Source organism: Myotis yumanensis, unplaced genomic scaffold (genome assembly GCF_028538775.1).
Source record: "Myotis yumanensis isolate MYYU_CA2020_CCGP unplaced genomic scaffold, mMyoYum1.0.hap1 SCAF_10, whole genome shotgun sequence".
In the NCBI taxonomy this organism is placed as follows: domain Eukaryota; kingdom Metazoa; phylum Chordata; class Mammalia; order Chiroptera; family Vespertilionidae; genus Myotis; species Myotis yumanensis.
In genome coordinates, this window is record NW_027223761.1 from 20,174,838 (window position 1) to 20,202,835 (window position 27,998).

The 27,998-nt window shown below is 45.2% G+C and overlaps 1 protein-coding gene across 1 annotated transcript; it reads right to left on the reverse strand.

The window, feature by feature from the left end:
- Window positions 1-4,013: 4,013 nt before the first annotated feature.
- On the reverse strand, window positions 4,014-9,865 carry LOC139017977 (olfactory receptor 5AN1-like). The gene is made up of 3 exons (XM_070426601.1): window positions 9,666-9,865; window positions 5,141-5,158; window positions 4,014-4,656 (listed from the first exon to the last, which is right to left on the reverse strand). The coding sequence occupies exons 1-3, from the start codon at window positions 9,863-9,865 to the stop codon at window positions 4,014-4,016; spliced, it is 861 nt and encodes a 286-aa protein (XP_070282702.1).
- Between the last annotated feature and the right edge of the window lie 18,133 nt (window positions 9,866-27,998).

Consider the following 27,998-nt stretch of genomic DNA (forward strand, 5'->3'; position numbering starts at 1 on the left):
AGCTCTTGACAGACCTACCTGGGTTGAATTCTAACTTAATTAGATTGATGAGTTCTGTGACCTTTACCTTTTTACTTAATCTCACTGTGCCTTGCTTATGTAGTAAAATGAAGGCAATAATAGCACAACTACCTTAAAGGGTTCTGGTGAACTTAGATAAAATAATATCTGCCCAGTGCATGGAAGCACTTAATGCATGTTATAAATTTGTTATTACTAATATGATGATTGTAATTTCTCCATTTTGCAGTTCATACTAGAGGTCCAGTGCATGAAATTCATGCTCTCGGGGGTCCCTCAGCCCGGCCTGCACCCCCTCACAACCCAGAAGCCCTTAGGGGATGTCTGACTGATGGCTTAGGCCTGCTCCCCACAGGAGCCCGGCCTCTGGCTGAGCGGCACTCCCGCTGTGGGAGCACACTGACCACCAGGGGGCAACTTCCACATTGAGCGTCTGCCTCCTGGTGGTCAGTGTGCATCATAACAAGTGGTTGTTCTGCCATTTGGTTGATTTGCATATTACCCTTATATTATATAGGATTTTTACCAAACTGGGATCATATTAGTATCTTCACCAATTGGTACTGAATGTTTGAGGGATTCCTAGCACTCTCTTAACCAATTGAGTCCCAAGCAGCGCAATCGCGCTGCTTGGTATTTCTCGACATAAAATAAAACAAGCGCTATCACGCTGTTTGGGTCTTTTCCTACTCATTTAGAGAAAGCGCGGTTGCGCTGTTTGGGATTCTTCGACAGTGTTTTTCAATACCCCCTGGGACTCAAACAAATCATATGTTTTCTCGACATAAAATCTCAGCAGCGCGATCGCGCTGCTTGGGACTCAAATGGTTAATAATGTCGTATAGTACTTCTTGGCTTGGAAACATGTGAACTAAATAAGTTATGTTTCTACACACCCAACATACAATGCTTACAAGTTAACAGCAATAAACATCTTTAGAAAGTGAACGTGTCCCAAACACATTTTATGAGGTCAATATTACCCTGATACCAAAAAAAGAAAGAAAACTACAAGCAATAAAACTCAGGCTCAATATCCCTCATGAATATAGATGCAAAAATTCTCAGCAAAACATAAGCAAATCAAATTCAACAATGCATTAAAAGTATTATGCACAGTTATCAACCTGGATTTATCCCTGGGATGCAAAAAGGGTTCAACAGCCTGGCATGGGTGGCTCAGTGGTGGAACATTGACCTATGAACCAGGAAGTCATGGTTTGATTCCCAGTCAAGTCACATGCCCAAGTTGTAGGCTCAATTCCCAGTATGGGGTGTGCAAGTGGCAGCTAATCAATGATTCTCTCTCATCATTGATGTTTATATTTCTCTCTCCTTCTCCCTTCTTCTCTGAAATCAATAAAAATATTTTTAAATGGTTGAACATACACAAATCAATAAATGTAACAACTCATTGATAAATTACAGATAAAAATCACATGATCATCTCAATAGAGTAGAAAAACCATTTGACAACACACAACATTCCTTCATGATAAAAACTATCAATAACTTGTGGATAAAAGAAAGATATCTCAACATAATAAAGGCAATATATGACAAACCCACTGCTGACATCATACTCAATGGGAAAAGATATAGAGTTTTTCCTCTAAAATCAGAAACAAGATAAGGATAACCACTTCCACCACTCTTATTCAACATAGAACTAAAGCAATCAGGCAAGCTAAAGATATAAGAGGCATCCAAATTGGGGGAAAAAAGAAGTAAAATTATGTATTTCATGTGGTGATTTTATATATATAAAAGATCCTAAACACGTCACCAAAGCTGTTAGAATTAGAAAGTAAATTTGGTAAAGTTGCAAAATATAAAATCAACATAGAGAAATTAGTTGTGTTTCCAAACACTAACAACAAAACATCTGAAAAAGAAATAAAGGAAACTATCCCATTCACAAGGTCCCCATTGGTCTAAATGTTCTTCAGGGTAAAGTCTGAATAACTGTCTTTTATTTTCCCCATGTTTTTTCTTTAAAATAGTACTTTAATGGCGTTTATCATCAGTACCTCTAGCTAATTGTTCTCAACAAAAGCCCATGGAGACAGTTCCTGGAAGATAGCAGTTCTCAGCAACCTCACCCATGCACAGCAGTCCCAGAATGTTAATTTCTATTTACCATCAGCAGTTCCTATTCATCACCTCCCTGAGCTCATCTGAACTCATCAAGAGGTACATCTGTGAAATATTGTGAAAGTATCCCCCACTAATATCTAACAAAGTTCAAATCCCTCATGGCCCCTTGGGGACAGGCATCCCATACATTTTCACACATTTGAAAAAGCAATGTGTCAAAGAACACACATTTACCTGGATGGGGTGGTGAAACAAATATCCTTTATTCATATTACAGTATTCTTGACATGTTGTAAACCCACATGTTCTCTCCCAGAGGTTCAACAATCCCCTCCTCTCAATCCTGTATATGTGGAAATTCATGGAATATTTAGCAAAGGCTTCAGCTACTTTTTTACTTACAATCATTTATTAAACAGAGTAATTCCTGTGACTCATTAAAATTGAAACCCTCAAAACATTGATTAAAAATCCAATGAATCTCCAAGTACTATATATAAATATAATAATACCTATTTTATATCAGTTTGTTCAAGTATGGACAATCTGCCAAATCTTGTTACACACCTTGTTCCTCTTTTTAACCAGACCACTATGACCACAACCTTTATTTCCTCCTCAGATAGCAATAACTGGCCCGAGATAAGAACTCTGACTAAACCACTATCTATTTCCTCTCATAACCATTGAGGTTTCTTGAAAAATATCAGCATTAAAATAACTCTAACCATTCTACTCCATCCATCATATCACTCCATACAACCACAAATCTCTAGGATATAAACCATTGAACACAGTCTATAGAAAAGAATTATGGCAGTTTTCCTTCTTTGTTCTTAGTCTTTCCAATATTGAATATTCAGTAACTCTGTTATTACAATGAGTTCCCACAAAAGTCTCCTCACATCAAATTGAACAAATGATTAAAATATCAGAAATAACTTGGCAGTGTAATCCCACTCGCTCTAAAACCAAGGGTAAATTTCAAAACTTAATGGGGGAGAGAAAAAGAAGTTTGAGTCCCACAGTATCAGAAATTGCTATTGGCTGCGACATGGATTTTGAATATCCTCCCCCATTAGAAATCAGCACTGGACACCAGATGCAAGAAATTATATCATTGGACTCAAGTAAATGGAACTGAAGGAACCACATACTCCATTGCATTCCTCTTTATGATTCAAATCACCTCCTCCTTCTTAGACTATAGCTGGTTGAGACTAAGATGTAACCAAAAAATATATTGGATTATTAGCACTAAAAGAGGCTACAGAAAAATATTGACTATCTCAGCCACGTTTTTCCAGGAGGCACAACTAGGCCAATTGTATAGATTTGTTTCTGTACAAAAACATATCCCCTATCCCTATCTATTTCCATTATGGTCAGAAACAAAACATTGATCCCACCATGTCTGGACTATGCTGCATCAGAATATTTGGAAGACAAGGTTTCTACATCCCTGGGGGCCTCTGCTGGGTATCTCTCCTTTAAGCTCAGAGGCCTGAGATGGAACAGAGATCAATCTCAGAGTCAAAAAAGAAGCAACAAGTATCTAAACTTTGATGTTTCACATATATTTGCAGGTAGATTAATAAATGGTGAGGTAACTGCTCATGTAGGGGGAAAGTAATGAATCCCCAGGACTTAATGATACTGTGTTTGTGTAGCCACAGGTCAGCTGTAGTTCCATTTGGGCATGTTATCTGTGCCTCATTAAGCCTTCTTTGTTTAAAGTTGGTGTGAATTTTATTACACTCCATTAATGTGCATATTATTGTGGATTAAAGTGATTCCAATGAGATAAATCTGTCAAATACCTCAGGACTGTTTACCTCAGTAATACCCTCTCTTCTTTTGCAAACTCTTCAAGGAATCTTTGATTTCCTTGTTCCTTAGATGTAAATCAAGGGATTCAGTGTGGGAATCACCACACTGTAGAAGACCAATGCAAATCTGTTGAACCTGGAGGAAACACCAGAGCTGAAACTCAAGTAGGCAAACATACCCAAGGTATAAAAAGCACAGGTGGTGAAAGCATTGGACCTGTCTTTAGCTAAAGTGATCTTCATAATGGAAAAGACAATATAGACAAAGGATGTCATGATAACTAGGGCATGTATTATTCCAAAGATCAGTGTCAACATAGCCGTCATGAGTTGTAGAAAGAAAGTGTCAGTGCAGGACAGGACTACCAGTTGAAATATGTCACAGAAAAAGTGGTGGATGACATTAGGCCCATAGAAGTGGAGCTGAAGTATGGCACACAATTGGGATATAGAAACAGAAAGTCCGGCCAAATAGGATCCCAGCACAATTGAAACATAGTGGGTAGGCAACATGAGCGAGAATGATGAATACAGAAGTGGGTTATAAGTGGCAGCATATCCGTCATAAGCCATTGCTGTCATGAGAAAAGACTCACTCACTTCTATGGTTGAAAAGACAAAGTACTGAACAGCACAGCCCACAAAGATTATCATTTGCTGCTCCTGGAAGAAGTTCAACAGCAACTTGGGGGCTGTGGAAGTCATATAGTGTTACGCCCGGAACGCCAGCCACACTCACAGAGCACCAAGAGACGATCTCATGCAAAAAGCAAAGGGTTTATTGATACCAGCATGCTGGGACTCACAGCTTACTCTGAGCACAGAGCAGTGGCTGTGAGCCCCGATCAAGAGTTTAAACACACATTATATACTTTACAGACAAAGAGGGGAGGAGAATGGACTGTGCTCTGCCGATTGGCCAGGCACAAGCCGGGTCCTGTTACGCAGGATGTGGTCATATCTATGGCGCGCACTTCCCTTGATTGTCATTGGTTAGTTTAAAATCCTGGGTGTGGCCTGCAGAGGCCTGGGCTTTCAAGAAGAAGGCCGCACGTGGCCCCAAAATGGAGGATACAGGCAAGATGGAGGGCATAGCCCTTGCCCTTTCATTCCCCGCTTTGTCTTGGAACTTCCGGCTCAATCATGAGACGGACTGCTTTTCCATTCCACCGTTGCTAGAGGCTCGTATTGGACATATCTTAACAAATGGTCTGGTGGAGGGGAAAGACACTATTTTAGCTTTAGCAACTTCTATTGAAATAGGATTTTTCTTCTTAAAATTCCTCCATGGCTATCAAAAAGCCAAATTAAGATTAATTTATCTACTGTCCTGATGTTTGCATAAACACAACAAGAATGGTAACTGACTACCTTTGCTGGAATCTCATGGTTGAATCTTAATGTGCCCCGTAGGGCCAGGAAGCCATGCCACCCAGCTGCCATCAGGCCCGCCTGCAGTATCTGCTGAGTTAGGTGAATTCTTCACCTGTAGCAATTCCACCTGAGCCCACGCTCCAGGCTTTAAGCCCATCTCAGTAGCCCTCCTACTTGTTGCGGCCCAGAGCGTGTGGGGGCTCCGCAGGAATGAGAGGCATCCCTACTGCTCCCCTTCTACTCTTACCAACCGCCAGTGATGGTAGGGCATCGGCCTGACACTCCAGCGCCAGCCATCTTCAGGGCTTCCAAGCAGAATACCAGGCTTTCTTCGTGGCATTTTTACTGGCTTCAAGTCTTTAGAGCTCAGACAGGGCTTTTTAAAACATGATACTCCAGTCAAAGTTTTCCGTTAATAAAACCACTATTAGGAACCGGTCTTATTGAATCTATGCAAAGAAACGTATTGCCATGTTAGCATTGCCAAATTTCGGAGGAATTACATAAGAAGAAAGACATACTGCTCTACTCTAAGATTTTCTGACTTTCCTTGCCAATTCCTTTTAATTGTTGGCATTAAACTTTCTTTCTATGTATAACCATGCCTCAGACTTTCCCCTCTAAACAGGCTTTTTTCAGACTACCCCTGACATGGGCATGGTCACAAAGGCCTGCAAGCAGTACACAGGCTGCCAACTGTTAGCTGTCTCTCAACAGAGACCAAAACCTGATGGGCACTGTTCCCTGCCCAGGTGGGCACCTGCCCTCTTGGCAGCTAGGCACCCTTTACTTTTTGGGGTTCCCCCCACATAGTACCCTTCCAGGACAGCCAACATACATTCAAACCTGCAAGAGAATTAAAGGTTAATGTGACAAATCAACACAATGAAACATAATATAGGCATCATGGCCGCTTTAGGCAGCCACATCTTCTGCTACTAAACATGTGATCCTATAAATTGTCCTTGTCTCTTTGGAGCCATGTCCATGAAGATGCAGGCACTATCTAAGTCTATTCAATGTTACCAGCATCAGGCAGGTCGATCACGCCGTAGCTTGCTGTTGACCAGACGTGGATGTGATGGACCCAGGTCGCGACGCCGTCTATCTTGAGAGCGGTGGGGGTCGTCAGCACCATGGAGTCGGGTGTAGGGACCTTTCCATCGAGGCTCCAGGTGGTGCCTTTTGATGTAGACCCAATCTCCTGGTCTGTGCTGATGAGGAGTTGGGGTTGGGCCAGTCTCCTGGGTGGCGCCGAGGCGCAGCCAAATGTCCTCGTGCACCCTCTGGAGCCCTCTCAAGAAAAGAGACAATTCTTGCAGCAAGAAAGTCAGGAATGATAGGGGGTGGGGCCTGACCAGCTTCATTCTCGCCTACCTTTACAGATTTCAAGACCCATTGTCTTCCTTTACAGGCAGGGGGAAAGGCCCATTAAGTCTCTGCCTTGAGGAACTGTGAGCCCCATCCTTAAATGTCCCAATCAGACTAGAATTCCAAAATCCCAACCCAGCACAGAATATTACATAGAAAATCAAAGTTCCCAGTAAACAAACAGACAGAGGTGTTTACAAACATACTTACACCTTTTCAGTGAACAAGTATCTTTACAGTCTTGGGCTCTTGAGCAGATAACAGGAACACCGCCCCCAAGTCCCCTGATGGGGACCTGACAGGAACAGATGTGGGGCTCTTCCCTTTCCCACATCCCAGGACAGGATTCTTGACCTATGTCTTATTTAGATAGAAACGGTTTTTATCACAAACAAACAAACAAATCCAAAACCAAGAAAATCAAGGCCAGAAGTACCCTCTGATGTTTTAGGGGTACCAAGGAAGGAGAAGTTCCAGCCCTTCTCACAATCCACCACCAGTGACCAGTTCCAGCTTCTTAACATTCATTTAACATTCCTTTCCTTCCATTACACCAAAGCCATGCTTTTTAGTTAGTTAGAACTTTTAGCCTTAATTTTTAGGTGACATGTAAATAATTAACATTCCTCAGATTAACAATATATTCAAATTTAACAACAAGGATACATATTTAAGCAATAAGGACAGATCAATTTACAGAAACCAGTTTCTACCTGAAATAATCGTACTTTAGAAATTAGATTACTGCTATCAGTCCCTCTTAAAGACTTTGACATAACCTTTGATTGTCCTTAGTTTAAGGAAAGCAGGGTTTTCTAGATTTAAGAGATTAGTTTAAAAATAAATCCTCGAAGCAAGCATGCTTGCAGCCCCATAAAACTCCGCCTTAAAGCTCCACCCCTGAGTAAATCAGAGGGCGGGGCCTTTGCTGTTTCAAGATGGCGGCCCCCAGGGGAGCGGCAAACCATGCGGCCAACATGGCGGATGCCAAGGCTTGGAGCCCAAAATGGTGGCTGTACCAATAAGCAAAGGCATTTAGTTATCACAATAACACAATTTTTCCCAATTCAATCCGAACATTTCTTTGTCAGGTTCATCTCTGCCATTTTTAAGGCCAAAACAGTCTCGGGTTTTTATTCTGTACACAGCAAATGGTCAGGTTTAGGCGCACTCGTTTTTAAACTGGTCTTTTCCCTTTACACGTGCACAGAAATCCCGGATGCATTTTAAAACTTTTCAATTACAAGAAGGACTTTTTATCATCTAGCTGGTGCGATCTCCATGGGAAGAGCCCTGCTCCCGTCCAGAGTAGCCGCGCCGCCCCCAGGTGTCCGGCCTGTGGGCTCCGCGCGGGACCTTTCCCAGACCTTCCCCCGGACCCGACGCTGCCGGGGGCCTCGCTGCTCTGGCCTCCCGCAAGCGACTCGCGGCCTTGCTCCCCTGTGCTCCGCCCAGCTCCACTCGCTCGACACAAGCCCAGGGGTTAACACCCTGCGGCCGCCACCGCGGCCAGGCTTCGCGAATGAGCTTGTCCACGCCCGGCCCGAGCCCCCAGGGCCGCCCCCCGGAGGCGCACTGCCACTCATGGTGCTGGGCGCAGGCCCAAGCTGCGGGGCTCGGGCTGCCCGGGCTGCGGATGCAATGGCAGGGGCTGAGGCGAAGCATAAGGCGGTGGAGAGTCTAGAAGGATGAGGTCAGGTTGTGAGTCCGGGAGGACCGGAGGGGCAGAGGGTGGAGGAGAGGGGAGAGCCGGCTTCACAGGGAGGATTGCCGGCTCAGAAGCAGAGACCGAGGACCTAGGGAGAGAACCAGGGGGTAAGAAGGGCTTGACCCACGCCGGGGGGTTCTCACATAAGTCTTGCCAGACTAAAATGTAAGACTCCTGGTCCGGGTGTCCGTGTCGGCCAGGCTGAAAAACCAGATTCCTTACTTCCCTCACAAGAGGCAGGTGGAAAGATCCCTCCGGGGGCCATCCAACGTTGAAGGAGGGCCACTCGGATGAGCAAAAAGTCTGCCATTTACCCTTTTTGATGATAAGAGAAAGGTTTTGAGCTCGTCCCTTGACCTCCGACCAATGGTCCAGGGTCAGGGACAAAGGAGTAGAAGTACTCTGGCCCATGACAAACAGAAAACACAGACTAATGACAGACAACAAAGAACAAATAACCAGAACAGACACAACGCATTGAGATAAAAACCGGAGGATCCAAAAGGAAGGTTTTTCAAAGCCAATTGACCTAGCTGGCAACAGAGTTTCAGAGTCAGTATTTAGCAGACGAGAGGAATCCAGGCGTCCCTGATCCTCTCCAGATTCCATCAGGGCGTCCCCCGGGGATGTGGCCTGCGACCTCCCGACACGTCTGTCAGCCGCAGTCGGGGGAGGATCACGCCCCTCCCCGACAGCCACCAGACCGAACAGATTTGCCAGCTCCGACAAGATTTGTGTTTCCAATTTCTAAGCGATCGCTATTCAAAAAGGCGCCGTCACTTACCCCGAGAAGCGTCTGTTGGAACCCGAAGGAGGCCGCAGCAATCTCGGTGGGACCTCCAAATGTTACGCCCGGAACGCCAGCCGCACTCACAGAGCACCAAGAGACGATCTCATGCAAAAAGCAAAGGGTTTATTGATACCAGCATGCTGGGACTCACAGCTTACTCTGAGCACAGAGCAGTGGCTATGAGCCCCGATCAAGAGTTTAAACACACATTATATACTTTACAGACAAAGAGGGGAGGAGAATGGACTGTGCTCTGCCGATTGGCCAGGCGCAAGCCGGGTCCTGTTACGCAGGATGTGGTCATATCTATGGCGCGCACTTCCCTTGATTGTCATTGGTTAGTTTAAAATCCTGGGCGTGGCCTGCAGAGGCCTGGGCTTCCAAGAAGAAGGCCGCACGTGGCCCCAAAATGGAGGATACAGGCAAGATGGAGGGCATAGCCCTTGCCCTTTCAATAGCAGATATCTATGAAGACAGATTACTAAGGAAGAAGTATATGGGCATTTGGAGGTGGGAAGTGATTCTTCTTAGGATGATGAGGCTCAGGTTCCAAGTCAGACTCATAATGTAGATCAACAGGAATACAACATACAGCCCTGCTATGATTCTGGGAAAATCTGAGAATCCCAGGAAAATGAAATGGGTGATCTCTGTAATACTTCTTCCACAAATCATTGGCTTGTTGTTCCTAAAATCAGAAAGAGACAAGAGAATGCATAGCTGACTCAGGTGTAATGATAGCATTACAGTTCTCACATGTAACATTTTTTTCCTCCAATGAGCACTGGAAACAAGGGGAAATGTTTCACTGTCCTGGATGGAAGATTCTCTATCTCCTGTTCACTCATGATCTGGGTTGGAGAACTACCCAACACCTGGCTCATTCCAATTTTCAGCATCTCTCAGTGAAACGTCTGGTAATTTACTTTCTTCATATGAGTATATTGAAACTGTACCTTTGATCAAAACAACCTAGGGGTTCTTACCTTTCCAAAGTGAGAGCTTGGAAACTAAATGAGATACCTGTCAACCCCATGTGGATGAATTCTGCCTCTTCATTCAGCAGGTCATAATCTGCATATTCCTACTATAATACACCACCTATGGGCCCCAACACAGTCTTCCCAGGCAAGGAAGCTAACTCATAGCCCCACCTATTGCTGAGTGTATCCCCTGGCTCATCTGACTAGGAAACCTGGCCAGAGCACCTGCATAGCTCAGCAGCACTTGAGCCAAAAGACCAGCCAGTGACTTTGACCTTCTACAGAGCTGACCAGTGGTCCTGTCTGTCCAGGGAGCTTGGTGCACAGTTTTGCCTGGTTTGAGATCCCAACAATGAGCCCTGCCAGCCTTGAAGGCTGTTTTCCCACCTTGCATAGGCAGGGAAGCTAATGTGTAGTCCTGTATACTGCAAAATGCTGCCCCAAACGCTGCTCAAGCAGGAAACCTGGCTGGATGCCAGGGTTCTTGTTCCAGCATCTAGAAGGGTTCAGCAATCTGGAGAAAGGTTGTGTGCAACTTAAGTAAGAGTCCAGAGACGAAATATAATTTTGAAAGGCATTTGAGGTTCAGAGGAGCCTAGCTAAAGAAACTAAGATGTCCTGGTCTCAGGACCCCACGATTTTTATTAACACAAAATGTCCTGAGGTGAGGTGGAGATATACACTTCAAAGGCTAGGGTTTCCTATTCACAGTCCATTGTCAGATTTGAGGAAATGCCTCTGGCTGTTCAGATGTTTTGCCAGGAGGAGGCAATAACATGTAGATTAAGATGTCCTGAGCTGTCAGGGAGCAAGCAATCTTGCCTTCTCAGGTTTGGGGAAATGCCCTTGCCACTCCAGATGATTCAGCCCTGCAGAACATGCTGGAATTGACTTCCAGCAGCTGGAGTCATGGTTATCATGGAATTTTTGTCCCTCCGGTTTTCATGCCCACTTTGTCATGTCCCTTCTGGAAGCTTTAAATATTTTGCAATACATTTTATGTGTACCTGAGGGGAAGGAACATTTCAGCCTTTGGATGGTGACTACTGCAAAGCTTGAGTCCACATATGCCTGAGAGCTCAACTTGCCGCAGAAAACTCCACTGTACACAGAGAACTATGTGAAACTAGGGAAGCTAGTGTTAATCTCAGAGCACCTTTTTTGCCACATTGCTTTTCTCAACCAGTTCAGATGCTATCATTTCTAATTAAACCTTATTTTTAGTTGTCTGTTATTTATCAAGGACTCCTTGGCTCTCTTCTTTTGTTTTGGGTGAAGCTTATCTTTGCTCTCTTTGGTCAGCTTTTTCTCATAACGTTCTTTTTTCTTATTTAAAAAAGAAATATATTTTTATTGATTTCAGAGAGGAAGGTAGAGGGAGAGATAGAAACATCAATGATGAGAGAGAATTATTGATCGGCTGCCTCCTGCACAGCCCCTACTGGGGATTGAACCTGCAACCCAGGCATGTGCCCTTGACTGGAATAGAACCCAGGATCTTTCAGTCCTCAGGCTGACACTATATCCACCAAGCCAAACCAACTAGTGTCTGTTGTGCCCAGATTACAAGATTCCCAAGAAACCACATCACATCAGGGAGCCAATTCGATGTAAAAGCATAAGAATCTGTATTCAAGTTAACTTGAGCTCTCCATCCACCAGACTCACCGACACATCGGCTAGCCAAGTGGCCAAGAGAGAGCAAACCCCTCCCCAAGATCGGTTATATAGGGGGGGGTTGGAGTAAGGGAGGAGAAGGGACTGTGCTTTGCCGATTGGCCAGGCACAAGTCGATGTCCCGTTCCTGGGTGTGGCTAGCAGAGTCTTAGACTTCCGTGAAGAAGCTCCTTGCCCAACACGTGGCCAAGGTAAGATGGAGGACGTAGCCCTTACCCTGGGGGAAGGTGGAGGGCGTAGCCTTCGCCCTTTCATTCCCCCCTTTGTCTTGGAACTTCCGGCTCAATCATGAGACGGACTGCATTTTTATTCCACCGTTGCTAGAGGCCCGTACTGGGCATATTTTAACAAATGGTCTGGTGGAAGGGGAAGAAATCATTTTAGCTTTAATAACTTTTATTGAAATAGGATTTTTTCTTCTTAAAATTCCTCCATGGCTATTAAAAAGCCAAATCAAGATTAATTTATCTACTGTCCTGATGTTTGCATAAACACAACAAGAATGGTAACTGACTACCTTTGCTGGAATCTCATGGTTGAATCTTAATGTGCCCCGTAGGGCCAGGAAGCCATGCCACCCAGCTGCCATCAGGCCCGCCTGCAGTATCTGCTGAGTTAGGTGAATCCCTCACCTGCAGCAACTCCACCTGAGCCCACGCTCCAGGCTTTAAGCCCATCTCAGTAGCCCTCCTACTTGTTGCGGCCCAGAGCGTGTGGGGGCTCCGCAGGAATGCAGAGGCATCCCTACTGCTCCCCTTTTACTCTTACCAACCGCCAGTGATGGTAGGGCATCGGCCTGACACTCCAGCGCCAGCCATCTTCAGGGCTTCCAAGCAGAATACCAGGCTTTCTTCGTGGCATTTTTACTGGCTTCAAGTCTTTAGAGCTCAGACAGGGCTTTTTAAAACATGATACTCCAGTCAAAGTTTTCCGTTAATAAAACCACTATTAGGAACCGGTCTTATTGAATCTATGCAAAGAAACGTATTGCCATGTTAGCATTGCCAAATTTCGGAGGAATTACATAAGAAGAAAGACATACTGCTCTACTCTAAGATTTTCTGACTTTCCTTGCCAATTCCTTTTAATTGTTGGCATTAAACTTTTTTTCTATGCATAACCATGCCTCAGATCTTCTACTCTAAACAGGCTTTTTTCAGACTATCCCTGACATGGGCATGGTCACAAAGGCCTGCAAGCAGTACACAGGCTGCCAACTGTTAGCTGTCTCTCAACAGAGACCAAAACCTGATGGGCACCGTTCCCTGCCCAGGTGGGCACCTGCCCTCTTGGCAGCTAGGCACCCTTTACTTTTTGGGGTTCACCCCATATAGTTTCCTTCCAGGACAGCCAACATACATTCAAACCTGCAAGAGAATTAAAGGTCAATATAACACATCAATACAATGAAACATAATATTGGCATCATGGCCGCTTCAGGCAGCCACATCTTCTGCTACTAAACATGTGATCCTATAAATTGTCCTTGTCTCTTTGGAGCCATGTCCATGAAGATGCAGGCATCATCTAAGTCTATTGTGGGGGCTCCTGGTGACAGGAGTGATCGCGAGTTATGTCACCAGCATCAGGCAGGTGGAGCACGCCGTAGCTTGAGCTTCAGTGGGTTGCGTTGATCTCTTTCGACGCTCCATTTGGTGATGAAGTCTTTTTGGACCGTGGATGGGTCCGCTGACCGGACGTGAGTGTGATGGATCCAGGTCGCAACGCCGTCTAGCAGTGGGGGTCGTTAGCACTACAGTGTAGGGACCCTTCCAACGTGGCTCAAGAGTTTCTTGATGAGGCCTTTTGATGTAGACCCAATCTCCTGGTCTGTGTCGATGAGGAGTTGGAATTGGGCTGGTCTCATAGATGGCACGAAGGCGTGGCCAAATGTCCTCGTGTGCCCTCTGGAGCCCTCTTAAGGCCTGCCAAACATGATTTCATAGGGAGTAAAGCCCAGGGTATAAGGGGAGTTCCTTACCCGGTAAAGGGCATATGGTAGGAGAGCCACCCAGTCCCCGCCAGTCTCCATGGTTAATTTGGTAAGGGTCTCTTTTAGAGTTCTATTCATTCTTTCTACCTGACCTGAACTCTGGGGTCTATAAGCACAATGTCATGCGAGCATTGCTCATCCATCTATCAGGAGGCTGTTTTAGGATCCCTTCAATGGCATGCGGGGTTGTGATCCAGATCTCCTGCCCCAGGGTCAGTTTGTCAGCATCCTTGACTAAGAGCGTGGTTGCTGCAATGATTTTTAGGCACGGTGGCCAGCCGGCGGCTACAGGATCCAGCTTTTTAGACAAATATGCTACTGGGCGACTCCAGGGGTCTAAAGCCTGGGTTAAAACCCCTTTTGCCACTCCTTTGCGCTCATCTACAAAGAGGCGAAAGGGTTTTGTAATGTCTGGTAGGCCCAGGGCTGGAGTAGCTAAAAGAGCTTTCTTTATCTGATTAATTTCAAAATCCCAACCCAGCACAGAATATCACATAGAAAATTAAAGTTCCCAGTAAACAACAGAGATGCTTATAAACATCAAATAAACATTTACACTTACACCTTTTCAGTGAACAAGTATTTTTACAGCCTTGGGCTCTTGAGCAGATAACAGGAACATCATCCAAGTCCCCTGATGGGGGCCTGACAGGAACAGATGTGGGGGCCTTTCCCACATCCCAGGACAGGATTCTTGACCTATGTCTTGTTCAGATAGAAACGGTTTTTATCACAAATAAACAAACAAATCCAAAACCAAGAAAATCAAGGCCAGAAGTACCCTCTGATGTTTTAGGGGTACCAAGGAAGGAGAAGTTAGGCAGTGTCCAGCCCTTCTCACAATCCACCACCAGTGACCAGTTCCAGCTTCTTAATATTCATTTAACATTTCTTTCCTTCCATTACACCAAAGCCATGCTTTTTAGTTAGTTAGAACTTTTAGCCTTAATTTTTAGGTGACATGTAAATAATTAACATTCCTCAGATTAACAATATATTCAAATTTAACAACAAGGATACATATTTAAGCAATAAGGACAGATCAATTTACAGAAACCAGTTTCTACCTGAAATAATCGTACTTTAGAAATTAGATTTCTGCTATCAGACTCTCTTAAAGACTTTGACATAACCTTTGATTGTCCTTAGTTTAAGGAAAGCAGGGTTTTCTAGATTTAAGAGATTAGTTTAAAAATAAATCCTCGAAGCAAGCATGCTTGCAGCCCCATAAAACTCCGCCTTAAAGCTCCACCCCTGAGTAAATCAGAGGGCGGGGCCTTTGCTGTTTCAAGATGGCGGCCCCCAGGGGAGCGGCAAACCATGCGGCCAACGTGGCGGATGCCGAGGCTTGGAGCCCAAAATGGTGGCTGTACCAATAAGCAAAGGCATTTAGTTACCACAATAACACAATTTTTCCCAATTCAATCCGAACATTTCTTTGTCAGGTTCATCTCTGCCATTTTTAAGGCCAAAACAGTCTCGGGTTTTTATTCTGTACTTTCCCTTTACACGTGCACAGAAATCCCAGATGCATTCTAAAACTTTTACATTTCTAGCTGGGGCGATCTCCATGGGAAGAGGCTAGCTCGCATCCAGAGCTGCCGCCGCCCCCGGCCTCCAGGGTGTCCGGCCCTCAGGCTCCGCGGGGGACCTTCCCCCGACCCGATGCCGACTGGGGCCTCGCTGCTCCCGCCTCCCGTGAGCGACGCTCCGGCCCCACCCCCCCGCGCTCCACCTGGCTCCACTCATTCGCCACAAGCCCGGGGCCAACGCAGGCCGCCGCCGCCAGGCTCCGCGAACGAGCTTGTCCGAGCCCGGCCCGAGCCCCCAGGGCCGCCCCCCAGGAAGGCGCACCGCCGATGGCACCGAGCGCAGGTCCAAGCTGCGGGGCTCAGGCTGCCCGGGCAGCTGCCGCCTCTCCCGGCCTCCGGCCTCTTCCAGGCCGGGCCGCTCGAGCTCTGGCTCCGGCCCAACGCCCAGCGCCGACCTGGCCGGAGGCCGAGCCCCCAGGGCCGCGGCTTGGCCGGGCTCCGGGGCGAGGGCTGCGGTCACCTCGCTCCGCACTCCTGCACACCTGCCCCCGGGCGCCCGCCCCTACTGCGTAGCAAGCAGCCTTAGTGCGCTGGCCTCAGCCTCTGCGCGCCGGCTTCAGCCTCCGCATCCAGGCGCATCTTTCCTCTCCTGCGGCCCAAGGCCCAGTGATTCCCAGCTCACCTTCCCTGCCTTTACATTCACACACTTCCACCAGACATTCATTCAGAGTTCAACAACTTCCCATAACATCCGTCCAGTAAGTCCACATAAAACAGAGAAACAGGCACAAACAGGGCCCAAAACAGCCTTCCACTTCCATGGAAGAGACAGACGATGGCTTACGCCAAACCGGCGGGAACTACCCACCTCGTCTCAGATTGGGGTTTCTACAGACCTCCCGACTTTTCGGAAGCAAAATTACACCCCTACAGATACAGATGGAGGATCGAGGCGTCCCCCGACTCCTCCCGCCCTTTGACCCCCATGTGCGTCCACGGTCAATGTGGGCGAATACAGATTTCAGAAGTGAGCTCACACAGAACAGATAAAGCACACAGAACAGACATACATAATACACAGACACTTACCGCGGCCATGCAGATTCTACGAATTGAGGGAGTCCCTACATGGTCTTGGGAATCCCGGACGAGCCCCCAAATGTTGTGCCCAGATTACAAGATTCCCAAGAAACCACATCAGGGAGCCAATTCGATGTAAAAGCATAAGAATCTGTATTCAAGTTAACTTGAGCTCTCCATCCACCAGACTCACCGACACATCGGCTAGCCAAGTGGCCAAGAGAGAGCAAACCCCTCCCCAAGATCGGTTATATAGGGGGGGGTTGGAGTAAGGGAGGAGAAGGGACTGTGCTTTGCCGATTGGCCAGGCACAAGTCGATGTCCCGTTCCTGGGTGTGGCTAGCAGAGTCTTAGACTTCCGTGAAGAAGCTCCTTGCCCAACACGTGGCCAAGGTAAGATGGAGGACGTAGCCCTTACCCTGGGGGAAGGTGGAGGGCGTAGCCTTCGCCCTTTCAGTGTCCTCACCCCACACCCCCAGTGTCTGTGTCCATTGGTTATGCTTATATGCATGCCTACAAGTCCTTTGGTTGATCTCTCCCCCTTAGCCCCACTCTCCCCTGCCTTCCCTGTGAGCATTGCGGTCTGATCCATGCTTCTCTGTCTCTGGATCTGTTTTTGTTCATCAGTTTATGTTGTTCATTATAGTCCACAAATGAGTGAGATCACGTGATATTTATCTTTTCTGACTGACTTATTTAGCTTAGCATAATGCTCTCCAGGTCCATCCATGCTGTTGTAAATGGTAGGAGTTCCTTCCTTTTTATAGCAGTGTAGTATTCCATTGTGTAGATGTACCACAGTTTTCTAATCCACTCATCTGCTCATGGGCACTTAGGCTGTCTGTTTACTTTTAGATGGGACTGCTTGGTGTGAAGGGTTAAAAGAGTGGACGATGGAGAATGAGAGGAGAAAATGATTGTATGAAAAAGGTAGAAAGACAAGGAGGAAAACAGGGAGAATAGAGCAAAGTGTGTATGAAACTCTGAAAAAGTAAACACTATATTCAATCTCCCCAAACACACATTAAGAAGGAACCTTTCCACATCCCTCTACCCCATTTTGCTATCTTCTTTCTCCAAATATACAAAAAGAGAAGCAATTTTTGTTTTGTAACCTGCCACTGAAGCAGATTAAGCCTTTGGTCCTATGAGTCTGGCTTTTCTTTCCCTAGACACCACATGGAAAGGACATGTTGACTTTGAAATCCATCTGATATCTGGCTCTATTTCTGAAGACCTTTGTTTTGAGATAGAGATAAAACCTCTGTTCTTCCAAAGGTCTCCCTGGGTCTCAATGCCTGTTTATTTCTAGAGTGTGGTTGTACCAAAGTGTGTGTTTTGTCTGTCTTCCAACTAGATGGTGCCCACCATCTAGTCTACCAACAGTAAAGAGATATGCTGCCACACCCAGTTTATAACTGTTCCAAGCCATGATTACAAGAGCCTGCTATGGCAATGCCTTAACCTATGGGAAAGATAGGCCTCTCATCTCTGCCAGACCCATAACCTGTATTGCACACAGGCTGTCAGCATTAGAAGGGGATAGAGAAGCATGGGAAGAGTGAGTATGAAATAAAATCACAAAGGTCACATATAAACATACAAACTGTTTTATTTTCCCCAGCTGTTTAGATGTTCAGGGAAGGTAGCAGTAGATCAAGATGATAGGAAAATGTGGGGATACATGGTATAACTCCTTATATGCAAAACAATCAGTCTCTTCCTGCTCAACTGAAGGTCAGAAAAATTCAAACCAGGTATCTGGGCATAGGAACTCGAAACACGAGTGTTTCCTCATTTGTATGAATGATAGCAGAATGGGCAAGTTCTAGGTTTGTCTAGCAATAAGACTAGAAACATGAGATTATTAATCTTTAGAAAAAAGTTTTAAATCTCATCAGAGCCCATTTAATGTACCAGTCGTGAGTATGTGAATGACTGTGTGTGTGTGTGTGTGTGTGTGTGTGTGTAATCATATGTACCTACCCAAAATTTAGCTGAATGTGGGTGGTACTGACACTGTTGTAATTAGCTAGTTATTAATAACTAGAGGCCCGGTGCATGGAATTCATGCATAGGGGTGGGGGGTCCTTCAGCCTGGCCTGCACCCTCTCCAATCTGGGACTCTTCAGGGGACATCCCTCTCACAATCCGGGACCACTGGCTCCTAACCATTCACCTGCCTGCCTGCCTGATTGCTCCTAACCACCTCTGCCTGCATGCCTGATCTCCCCTAAACACATCTGCCTGCTGACCTGATGCCCCTAACTGCTCCCCTGCCTGCCTGATTGCCCCAACCCTCCTCTGGCTGCCGCCCTGATCGCGCCTGACTGCCTCTGCCTGCCAGCCTGATCTCCCTGTAACTGCTCCCCAATAGCCTGATCGCCACCTAACTGCTCCCCCATCATCCTGATTGCCCCCTAACTGCTCCCCTGATGACCTGATTGCCCACTAACTGCCCTCCCCTGCCAGCGTGATCACTACTAACTGCTCTCCCCTGCAGTCCTGATTGCCCCTAACTGCCTATGCTCAGCTCCCACCACTGTGGCTTTGTCCAGAAGGATGTCCAGAAGATGTCCTGTCTAGTTAGCATATTACCCTTTTATTAGTATAGATAGGAAAGGAGTAAAGGGATGGCCAGATATTATAGGCACGTCATTTGGGCAGTTCCACTATTAATCTGCAACTTAACACTCCCCAGGGATCCACCAGCCTATTCCCAGAAAAACACTTGGGGAATGGGTCTGAACAAGATAAGATAGATGCATGCCCAGTAAAGCTGAGGAGACACAGGGAAGGCACTTGTCTGTCAATCACAATTGCGGACAGAGATGGTGGACCAGATGGGCATCAACACTGCAAGTGCATGAAACTTTGGAAATACATAACCTCCTAAACAAAAGAGTTCTCTCTCTCTCTCTCTCTCTCTCTCGCTCACTCTCGCTCTCGCTCTCTTTTTGCTCTTGGCACACTTAGCTTGTGACTCTTGTGACTCTTGGCTTCCTTGCATTCACTCATGTGGTCCACAATGGACTGATGGACTACAGCTAGGCTGATGGTATGCTGGACCCTGCTCCAATATGGAATGGAAACTCTGGACACTGGCTCTGATTTTACCTCTGCCAAAGCCCCAGCTACATTTCTTCTGTGACTGGCCAAAGGCAAATGGGACTTTGGAAACCCAGGGGTGTAATTCCACAAACATAAAAACCACTCATTCTCCCGTGCAAGTCTCAGGATATTGCAAGAAATCCACCCCAACTAGCAACAAATAGAGAATCATTGATCAGCTGCCTTCTGTACGCCCCCTGCTGGGGATTGAGCCCACATCCCAGGCATGTGCCCTGATTCAGAATCAAACCTTGATCTCCTGGTTCATAGGTCAATGCTCAAACTCTAAGCCCACTGGCCTGGCATGATTGTGGTGTGTTTTTAATTCTTGCCTCTCTCCTTCGCTCTCTTCCTTCCTCCCTTCTCCCCAAGGCAAAATTTCAGAAAAGATTCTCTTTTTCTTTCATATTTAGAGAACATAAATATCATCAGTAGAATCAGTGAGGCCTCTTGACATCTCCACCCCAACTTCTTTTTGACAGGCAGTTTTAACCCCATTGTTCATGATCTTCCAAAATCTTCTAATTGGTCTCTTTGCCTTCACACTCTCTCCATGCAGAGGGCCCTCCCTAAAGCACAGATCAATTCATATTGTTCCTGGCTTGAGAATATTTGTTAGTTTGCTATTGTTCATTCATAACCTGATGACATTCAAGTTCCTATCCTAATCCTCAAGGCCCTCACTACCCACTGATGCTAGTTGAACATGACATGGAAATCAAAGAGGAAAAAGAACACATGAATAAAACGACCATTGGATGTGGCAAGAAGGAAGGAAAGTGAAATCTTCTCAGCACAGTTTCAATACCCTGTTAATCTCAGATGGGGTATGTGGAGTGGTGCTCAGGGGGAACTAAAGAAAGTTTGGTGCCAATTTAGCAGTTAAAGAAGAGAAGGAAATGGAAACATAGGTACAGCATCTGGCAATGTCAGGGGAAGAATTCTCAAGACTGGGAAACTGAAGCAGGTTTGGAGAATGAAGGCCATGGAGAGGGGTGCTCTGAAACAGAGGTTCTCAGTCATGCCTGCTCACCAGGTCACAATCAGTCATTGGCAGAGCCAGAGTGTAAGCCTGTGCCTCAGTCACCAGGGACCAAGGAAGGCTGCATGAGAACACAGAGGGAAGTGGTAGTGTGAAAGGCAAGGAACCCAAAATGGGGAAGAGAGGGGTTTAAAACCAGAGGGACTGGCACAAAGGACAAAGTTATAGGACTTCATACTTTTGCTTAAAGCTGGTCTTGTCTGTCTTTGCAAACAGTTGTTTTCAGTTCATTGAAAATGACATAGAAGTTTATTTATTTTCCTCGATCCAGGATAAATGAAGGTGTTCTCTGAAATTCATTCTAAGTCTTAGAATATATTGATAAACCAGCATGATAAAAACCAGAAAATAGTTGCCCTACCACATGTGTTGAGCAGGTGTGGCCCTTGACACAGTGTCTATTGTTTATTCTTTTTTACTGTTTATTATTTAAAGAGATTCTGATCCTTCAGTCCTGTTGGGAGTGATGAGAAGGGTAGAACCTCTTCTGGAAAACCTCCTAGCTGTCCTGCTGAGAGAGCCCTCTCCAAGCCTCTCCTACAGAAGCCTTTCTGAGACCAGGAACACTGACAACCCTGGAGCCACTGGGAATCACACACCTAATTAACTCCTGTGCATTGCAACACTGAGGTGGCCCTTTAAATAGACCTGAAAACCATCAAGAGCTAATGTGACCTGAAAAATGTGCAACTGCCGTGAACTTGCTTGATCTTAAAAGTAGCATTTTGTCAGCAGGGCTCAATTTCAAGAAGAAGAGGCTGCTGTGGTTGGAGGCAGGACTTTAGGTTGATAAATGTTTGCCAGCGAGGGCTATTCAGCTGGTTCCCAGATGGTAGAAAAGGTCTTGTCTATGAGAGGCCATAAAAAGCCAGATGAATAGTGGACACATCCTTCTATGTGGATATTGATAGTGTGGGGAGGGAAGAGAGGAAGAAAGAAGAAGATAGCTATGGGTCATCCAGTATCTATTTATTTTACTGAATCATTAATTCATCTTGAAAAAAATTGATTAGTATTGAAATTCTCTCTTTCATATGTGGCACATAGAAAGATGGGGGAGCCAACAGCTTTCCTCTGTGCACAACTCATATTACGTCTTTTATTAAGGTCTCAAGACATCACTCTTCTCAAGTTGGTCACCAACGGGTTTGGGTAATCAGCTTAAGAGAAACCACACATGGCCAGGAGTGGTACTGCCTCTCTTCAAGACCAGATTTTGAGCTCTTGAAATATTTCTAAATGGACCTCACCTCATTGTGATTATTTCCTTCTTCTCTATGCTTCTCAAGTAAACATTTATTTAGCCCTGTATGTTTAAGGGCAACCAGAAAGATAAATCAAATGGTTTCAAAGTGAATGCCCCTCCAAATTCCCTCGCTGCACACAGTCTTGACCCCTATACCTCCACTGACTTCATACTCCATGCCATCCCAGTTTCCCAGTTAGATGATATGGCAGCCCCATCCCAAACCTCACCATAATTGGAAAATGCTTGATTTTAAAATCTCAAACTCTAAAATGTACCTTTATCAAAATTTCCTGCTTTGTTTGGTTTGTTGGTTTTGTTTTGTTTTGTTTTTACTGTGCAATTCACCAAATCTATTCTTGGTGACTTCCTGATCCTCAGGCCCTCCCAAGTTCATGAGTCCATCACCCTGGCTCCAAGTGTTTCCTACCACCACCCCTCACTATTTTCTTCTCTTTCCAGTATAATTCCCAGTCTTTGATTATTGATGATAGCTGCTATTTAAATGTGGTCTCCAACCCCACAAAGGCATGTACTTCTTGAGCCTCATGTTGATTTCCTGTCATAGTTCTCACAGCTACCTCAAGATAACCTTTCTTGACACCCTCATATGAATATCATTTCTCCCTCTTCTGAACTCTCATAGCTTGTATTTGTTATGCTCTCATGGCTTCCATTGCTTTCTGACTCAGATAATAGTTGTGCGTCTAATTGTACTATTCCTCTTTGAAGTCTCTTAAGGTTTTAATTTCTTATTCATCTTTGTTTCCCAGTGCCTGGCATCAAATAGAAGCTCAGTGACTGTTTCCTTAATCGAATAGCACAACTCTTCTACAAAGAAACTTAAAAAAAATAAGAATAGCTTAATCAGATATCAACTGCAAAAGTTCAGAAATGGGTATTTTTATAGAGAAGCAAATGGAAATATGCAATGAGAGTATTAGCTTGCTGTTGCTGCATAATGAATTAGCTCAAATTTAGCAACATAAAGCAATAGACATATTATCTCACTTCTGTAGATCGGAAGTCTGAACACCCAAACTGGGTTCTCTGCTTACTGTCTTCCTCCAGAACAGGGTAAGGAAGAATATTGGAATCCTTTAGCCCCACACACCTCTTCAAGCAAAATGTCACCCTTTTCTGCATTGTATGAAGTATGGAGGGAGGAGACTGTAATGTCTCTTTTGCATATTATTTGGAAAGAATTTGTTGCTTAGTTCAAAGACAAACTTTCTTATAGCAAGGATTTTCTTATCTTTATCCAAAGATAAAAGGGGCTGACAAAGAAGTTGTGAACCCTCCACATGAAGAGATCTATTAAAGAGAAGAATTCTTACCCCCTGGGCACAAAATAAAGCTAGGTGTATTCAGCCTCTCTCAAATATGTGTGCCCAAATATTTGAAGCGATAGTCCCAGCTCGAGTGGCCGTGACTGAGGGAGAAGGAGTATCCTGCGTGGACCACTGTGGGAGAGATGTTAACATTCCCTCTTCTTGAATGGTGTGTTTGTTTGCCGTGTCCCTCATCTGCTGCCTGTTTGCTAGGTCCCATCAGCAAATGTGAGCTGAGGTCCTGCTCCCTCATCTGTCAGATGAGAGGCTTATAGCCAAGCTGTCATGACCCAATATTTGTGGCTATAAACTGAAAAAAGTTACACACACTGAAGTCAGTATCATCACTATCACTAGCCAGATCCATCTACTGCCCGCCTTGTCCATATTAACTTCTCAGTTACTACAGGCTTGCAATGGATCTCCCTCTAATGGTTAACAAAAAACTATCAGGATTTCACATTTTGGTGTCTCATCATTTAAAAATATACATATAGCCCAGCCAGTGTTTCTCAGTGGTTGAGCATCGACCTATGAACCAGGGGGTCATGGTTGGATTCCCAATCAGGGCACATGCCCAGGTTGCAGGCTCGATCCCCAATGTAGGGCATGCAGGAGACAGCCAATCAATGATTCTCTCCTGTCAGTGATGTTTCTATCTCTTTCTCCCTCTCCCTTCCTCTCTGAAATCAATAAAAATATATTAAAATAAATAAATAATATACATATATAAAACATTGTTCTAACCCTAGCCAGTTTGGCTCAGTGGATAGAGTGTCAGCCCTGCGAACTGAAAGGTCCCAGGTTCGATTCTGATCAAAGCCACATGCCCGGGTTGTGGGCTCGATCCCCAGTGGCAGACTTGCAGGAGGCAGCAGATCCATGATTCTCTCTTATCATGGCTATTTCTATCTCTCTCTCTTCCTTCCTCTCTGAAATCAATAAAAATATATTTTAAAAAACACACAAATGTATTATTAAAAAAAAAACAAATAACAACAACAACAAAAAAATGTTGTTCCATTTTACTTGTTGCCAGGATTCTTGTCCAGCATCTAGAAGGGTTCAGAAATCTGGACAAGGGGCTCTGCATAACTTAATAAAGAGTCCAGAGATGAAACATAATTTTGAAAAGCATTTGTGGGTCAGAGGACGCTAGCTAAAGAAACTAAGATCTCCTCGTCTCAGGACCCCATACTTTTTATTAACACAAATTGTCCTGAGGCGAGGCAGAGATATACACTTCAAAGGCTAGGGTTTCCTATACACAGTCCATTGTCAGATTTGAGGAAATGCCTCTAGCTGTTCAGGTGTTTGGTCAGTAGGAGGCAATAACATGTAGATTAAGATGCCCTGAGCTGTCTGGCAGCAAGATAATCAATGGTTAATTTAATCATCTTTATAGCCATGTAATATAGTTCTGGTAATCCATATATAATTCTAATTAGTACAAGTCAAGCCATACTGCAAATGCATAAAGAGAAATGGCTATTAAGAAGAAATGTATGGAAGTTGGCTGGAAAGATGGCTACAGACGGGAAAGCAGTGTGCAAGACAGTGTGAGAGTGAGAGTATGAAAGGAGAGTGTGTGCATGTACCGAGAGTATAAATTTGTGGATGCACCATAACTATACTCCAGGGGACTGTTGGAGACTGCTGGATCGGCCTCCCTTAACCAGGCAGCCTCCACTATGGCTGAAATCTCTCCTGGAGCGGCTAGCTCTGCCAGGGAGACCATGCCATCTTGAGTGGCTATTATCAGAAGTGTATACATTCAGAGACCCTGCAACCATGGCACCCAGGGACCAGCTATAAACCCAGGAACACTGGATCTCAAGCAGCGGGAATACGTGGACTCAGAAGAGCCCTGCTCCTCCTCATGGAAAGGTCATATTTTGCCTAGATAAAGGTGCAGTTTGTAATTCAGGTTAAAGAGAGGAACGTGCGCAGGGGAAGTCTGCGCCCTACAAAGTCCGCAGCCATTGGGGTCAGCGTGATTCGCAAGTGTGGAAGGGGACCCGCAGGGCTGCTGGTAGAAGGGAACTCTAAAAAATCAGCCCATAGCTGGACTGGGTGCAAAAAGGCAGCCTCGAATTTTGCCAGTTTGTCGACTGCTTAGTGCCAGGGGAGAGAGGACGTGTGGAAGAGATGTTGGGAGAATTGCGTACGCGCAGAGCTGGATGGTGGAGGTTGCAAGCTCGCACCCTTACTCTGACTCTTTTTTTCTCTCTCTCTTTAAATCCTTGTTTTTGATTATTAAACCCAATACATAGGATCGCCCAATTGGGGTCACTCACAGAGACTGCAGGGGAAAGTTGTTTTTGTGGAACCTGGGAATCAGAGTGGGGAGTAATGATCAAGGAACCAGCTCTGGGGCAGTCCATTCTCCCGACCAGTATTAAGTGAGATAGGGAAAACAAAACCTAAATGCTGGCTAGAGAGGACTTATAGCCCTGGTGGTCAATCCAGAAACACTGCCACCCAGGGGCTGAACCACAAACTGACTCTTCTGTAAACACAAATAAAGGCAGTTTGGGAAACAAAGAAATACTGCCTGCTTTAAAATCAGGAATGTGGTTTACAACACGGAGGAGCAGTGTGTCGCAGGGAACTTCAATACTCTCCTGAATACCTAACAGGACAAAGGCATGCCAAACAAAAGAGTAGAGGAAGTGAATGACCTTCACTACTGCACATTTTTGTTTTTTTCTCCTTTTACTTAAGAAACTAATTTTTTTTCTTTTTTCTTCACCTAATTTTACCTTTTCATGATTACATTTTTGTTTTTTGTTTGTTTTTTGTTTTTTTAATTAAATCTTTATTGTTCAGATTACATTTGTTTCCTCTTTTTTTCCCCCCATAACTCTCCTCCTCCCAGTTCCCGCCCCACCTTCCGCCCTCACTCCCCACCCACTGTCCTCATCCATAGGTGCACGATTTTTGTCCAGTCTCTTCCCGCATCTCCCACTCCCCTTTCCCCCCCAAGAATAGTCAGTCCATTCCCTTTCTATGTCCCTGATTCATTATAATCACCAGTTCATTCTGTACATCAGATTATTTATTCACTTGATTCTTAGATTCACTTGTTGATAGATGCATATTTGTTGTTCATAATTTGTATCTTTACCTTTTTCTTCTTCCTCTTCTTAAAGGATACCTTTCAGCATTTCGTATAATACTGGTTTGGTGGTGATGAACTCCTTTAGCTTTTCCTTATCTGTGAAGCTCTTTATCTGACCTTCAATTCTATTAAAATATTTTTTATTGATTTTTTACAGAGAAGAAGGGAGAGGGATAGAGAGTTAGAAACATTGATGAGAGAGATCAATCAGCTGCCTCCTGCACGCCCCCCACTGGGGATGTGCCCGCAACCAGGGTACATGCCCTTGACCGGAATCGAACCCGGGACCCTTGAGTCCGCAGGCTGACGCTCTATCCACTGAGCCAAACCGGTTCGGCTGACCTTCAATTCTGAATGATAGCTTTGCTGGATAAAGTAATCTTGGTTGTAGGTTCTTGGTATTTATCACTTTGAATATTTCTTGCCATTCCCTTCTGGCCTGCCAAGTTTCTGTTGAGAAATCAGCTGACAGCAGTATGGGTACTCCCTTGTAGGTAACTAACTGTTTTTCTCTTGCTGCTTTTAAGATTCTCTCTTTGTCTTTTGCTCTTGGCATTTTAATGATGATGTGTCTTGGTGTGGTCCTCTTTGGATTCCTTTTGTTTGGGGTTCTCTGCGCTTCTTGGACTTGTAAGTCTATTTCTTTCACCAGGTGGGGGAAGTTTTTTGTCATTATTTCTTCAAATAGGTTTTCAATATCTTGCTCTCTCTCATCTTCTGGCACCCCTATAATTCTGATGTTGGTACGCTTGAAGCTGTCCCAGAGGCTTCTTACACTATCTTCGTATTTTCGGATTCTTTTTTCATTTTGCATTTCTGGTTGGATGTTTTTTGCTTCTTCGCATTTCAAATCTTTGACTTGATTCTTGCGCTCCTCTGGTCTGCTGTTGGGTGTCTGTATAATATTCTTTATTTCAGTCAGTGTATGCTTAATTTCTAGTTGGTTCTTTATCACAACATCGAAGGTCTCATTAGATTTCTTGTAGATCTCATTAAGCTTATCGGCAGTTTCTAGAAAATTATTGAAAGACCTTAAAAGTGTGGTTTTGAGCTCTATATCTTCCATTTCTGTCATGTTTCTTTGTCTCTTTATTTTTTTATGCTTTCTTGGTGCACCCCATTGTGGTCTTTGTGCGCAGTCTTGTTGTAGTTAAGCCTTAATTGTTGTCGGTAATACTGGGGGTAGTTTGTCCTCCAGGCTAACTGGCTATGAGAATCAGCTGTGTCTGCAGTGGAAGAACTTCTGTGCTGGATCTCTGGGGAGGTGCTAATCTAGCCTTTGCCTGAGGCTATCCGGCAGATGCCTCTGTGCAGGGCTTGGGCGAGGCAGGTCCCAGGGGATCTACAGGGCGGGCAGAGCAAGCAGTTATGGCTGCTCTCAGTTCTGTCCCCAGCAGCTCTGCAACCGCTGCAAACCTCGGAGAGAAAGCTGTCTTCCCGCTTCTCCCTTTTGAGTCTGGGTCCCTAGAGACTCGCCCAGATCTGGAGCTCAGAGTCTGAAACTCCCTCCTGATTGAAAACAACAACTGCGCCCTCCACCGCTGGCCCGCTCCACATTCACTCCACACCTTAGTATTTCACCTCCGCACTGTGCCTCCTCTGAGTCTCGGTATGGATTTCTCTTTCCTTCTAGTTGTAGGAATTCCACTCAGCCAGCCTTCCTGTGGTTCTGGGTGATGTCCGTTCCATCTT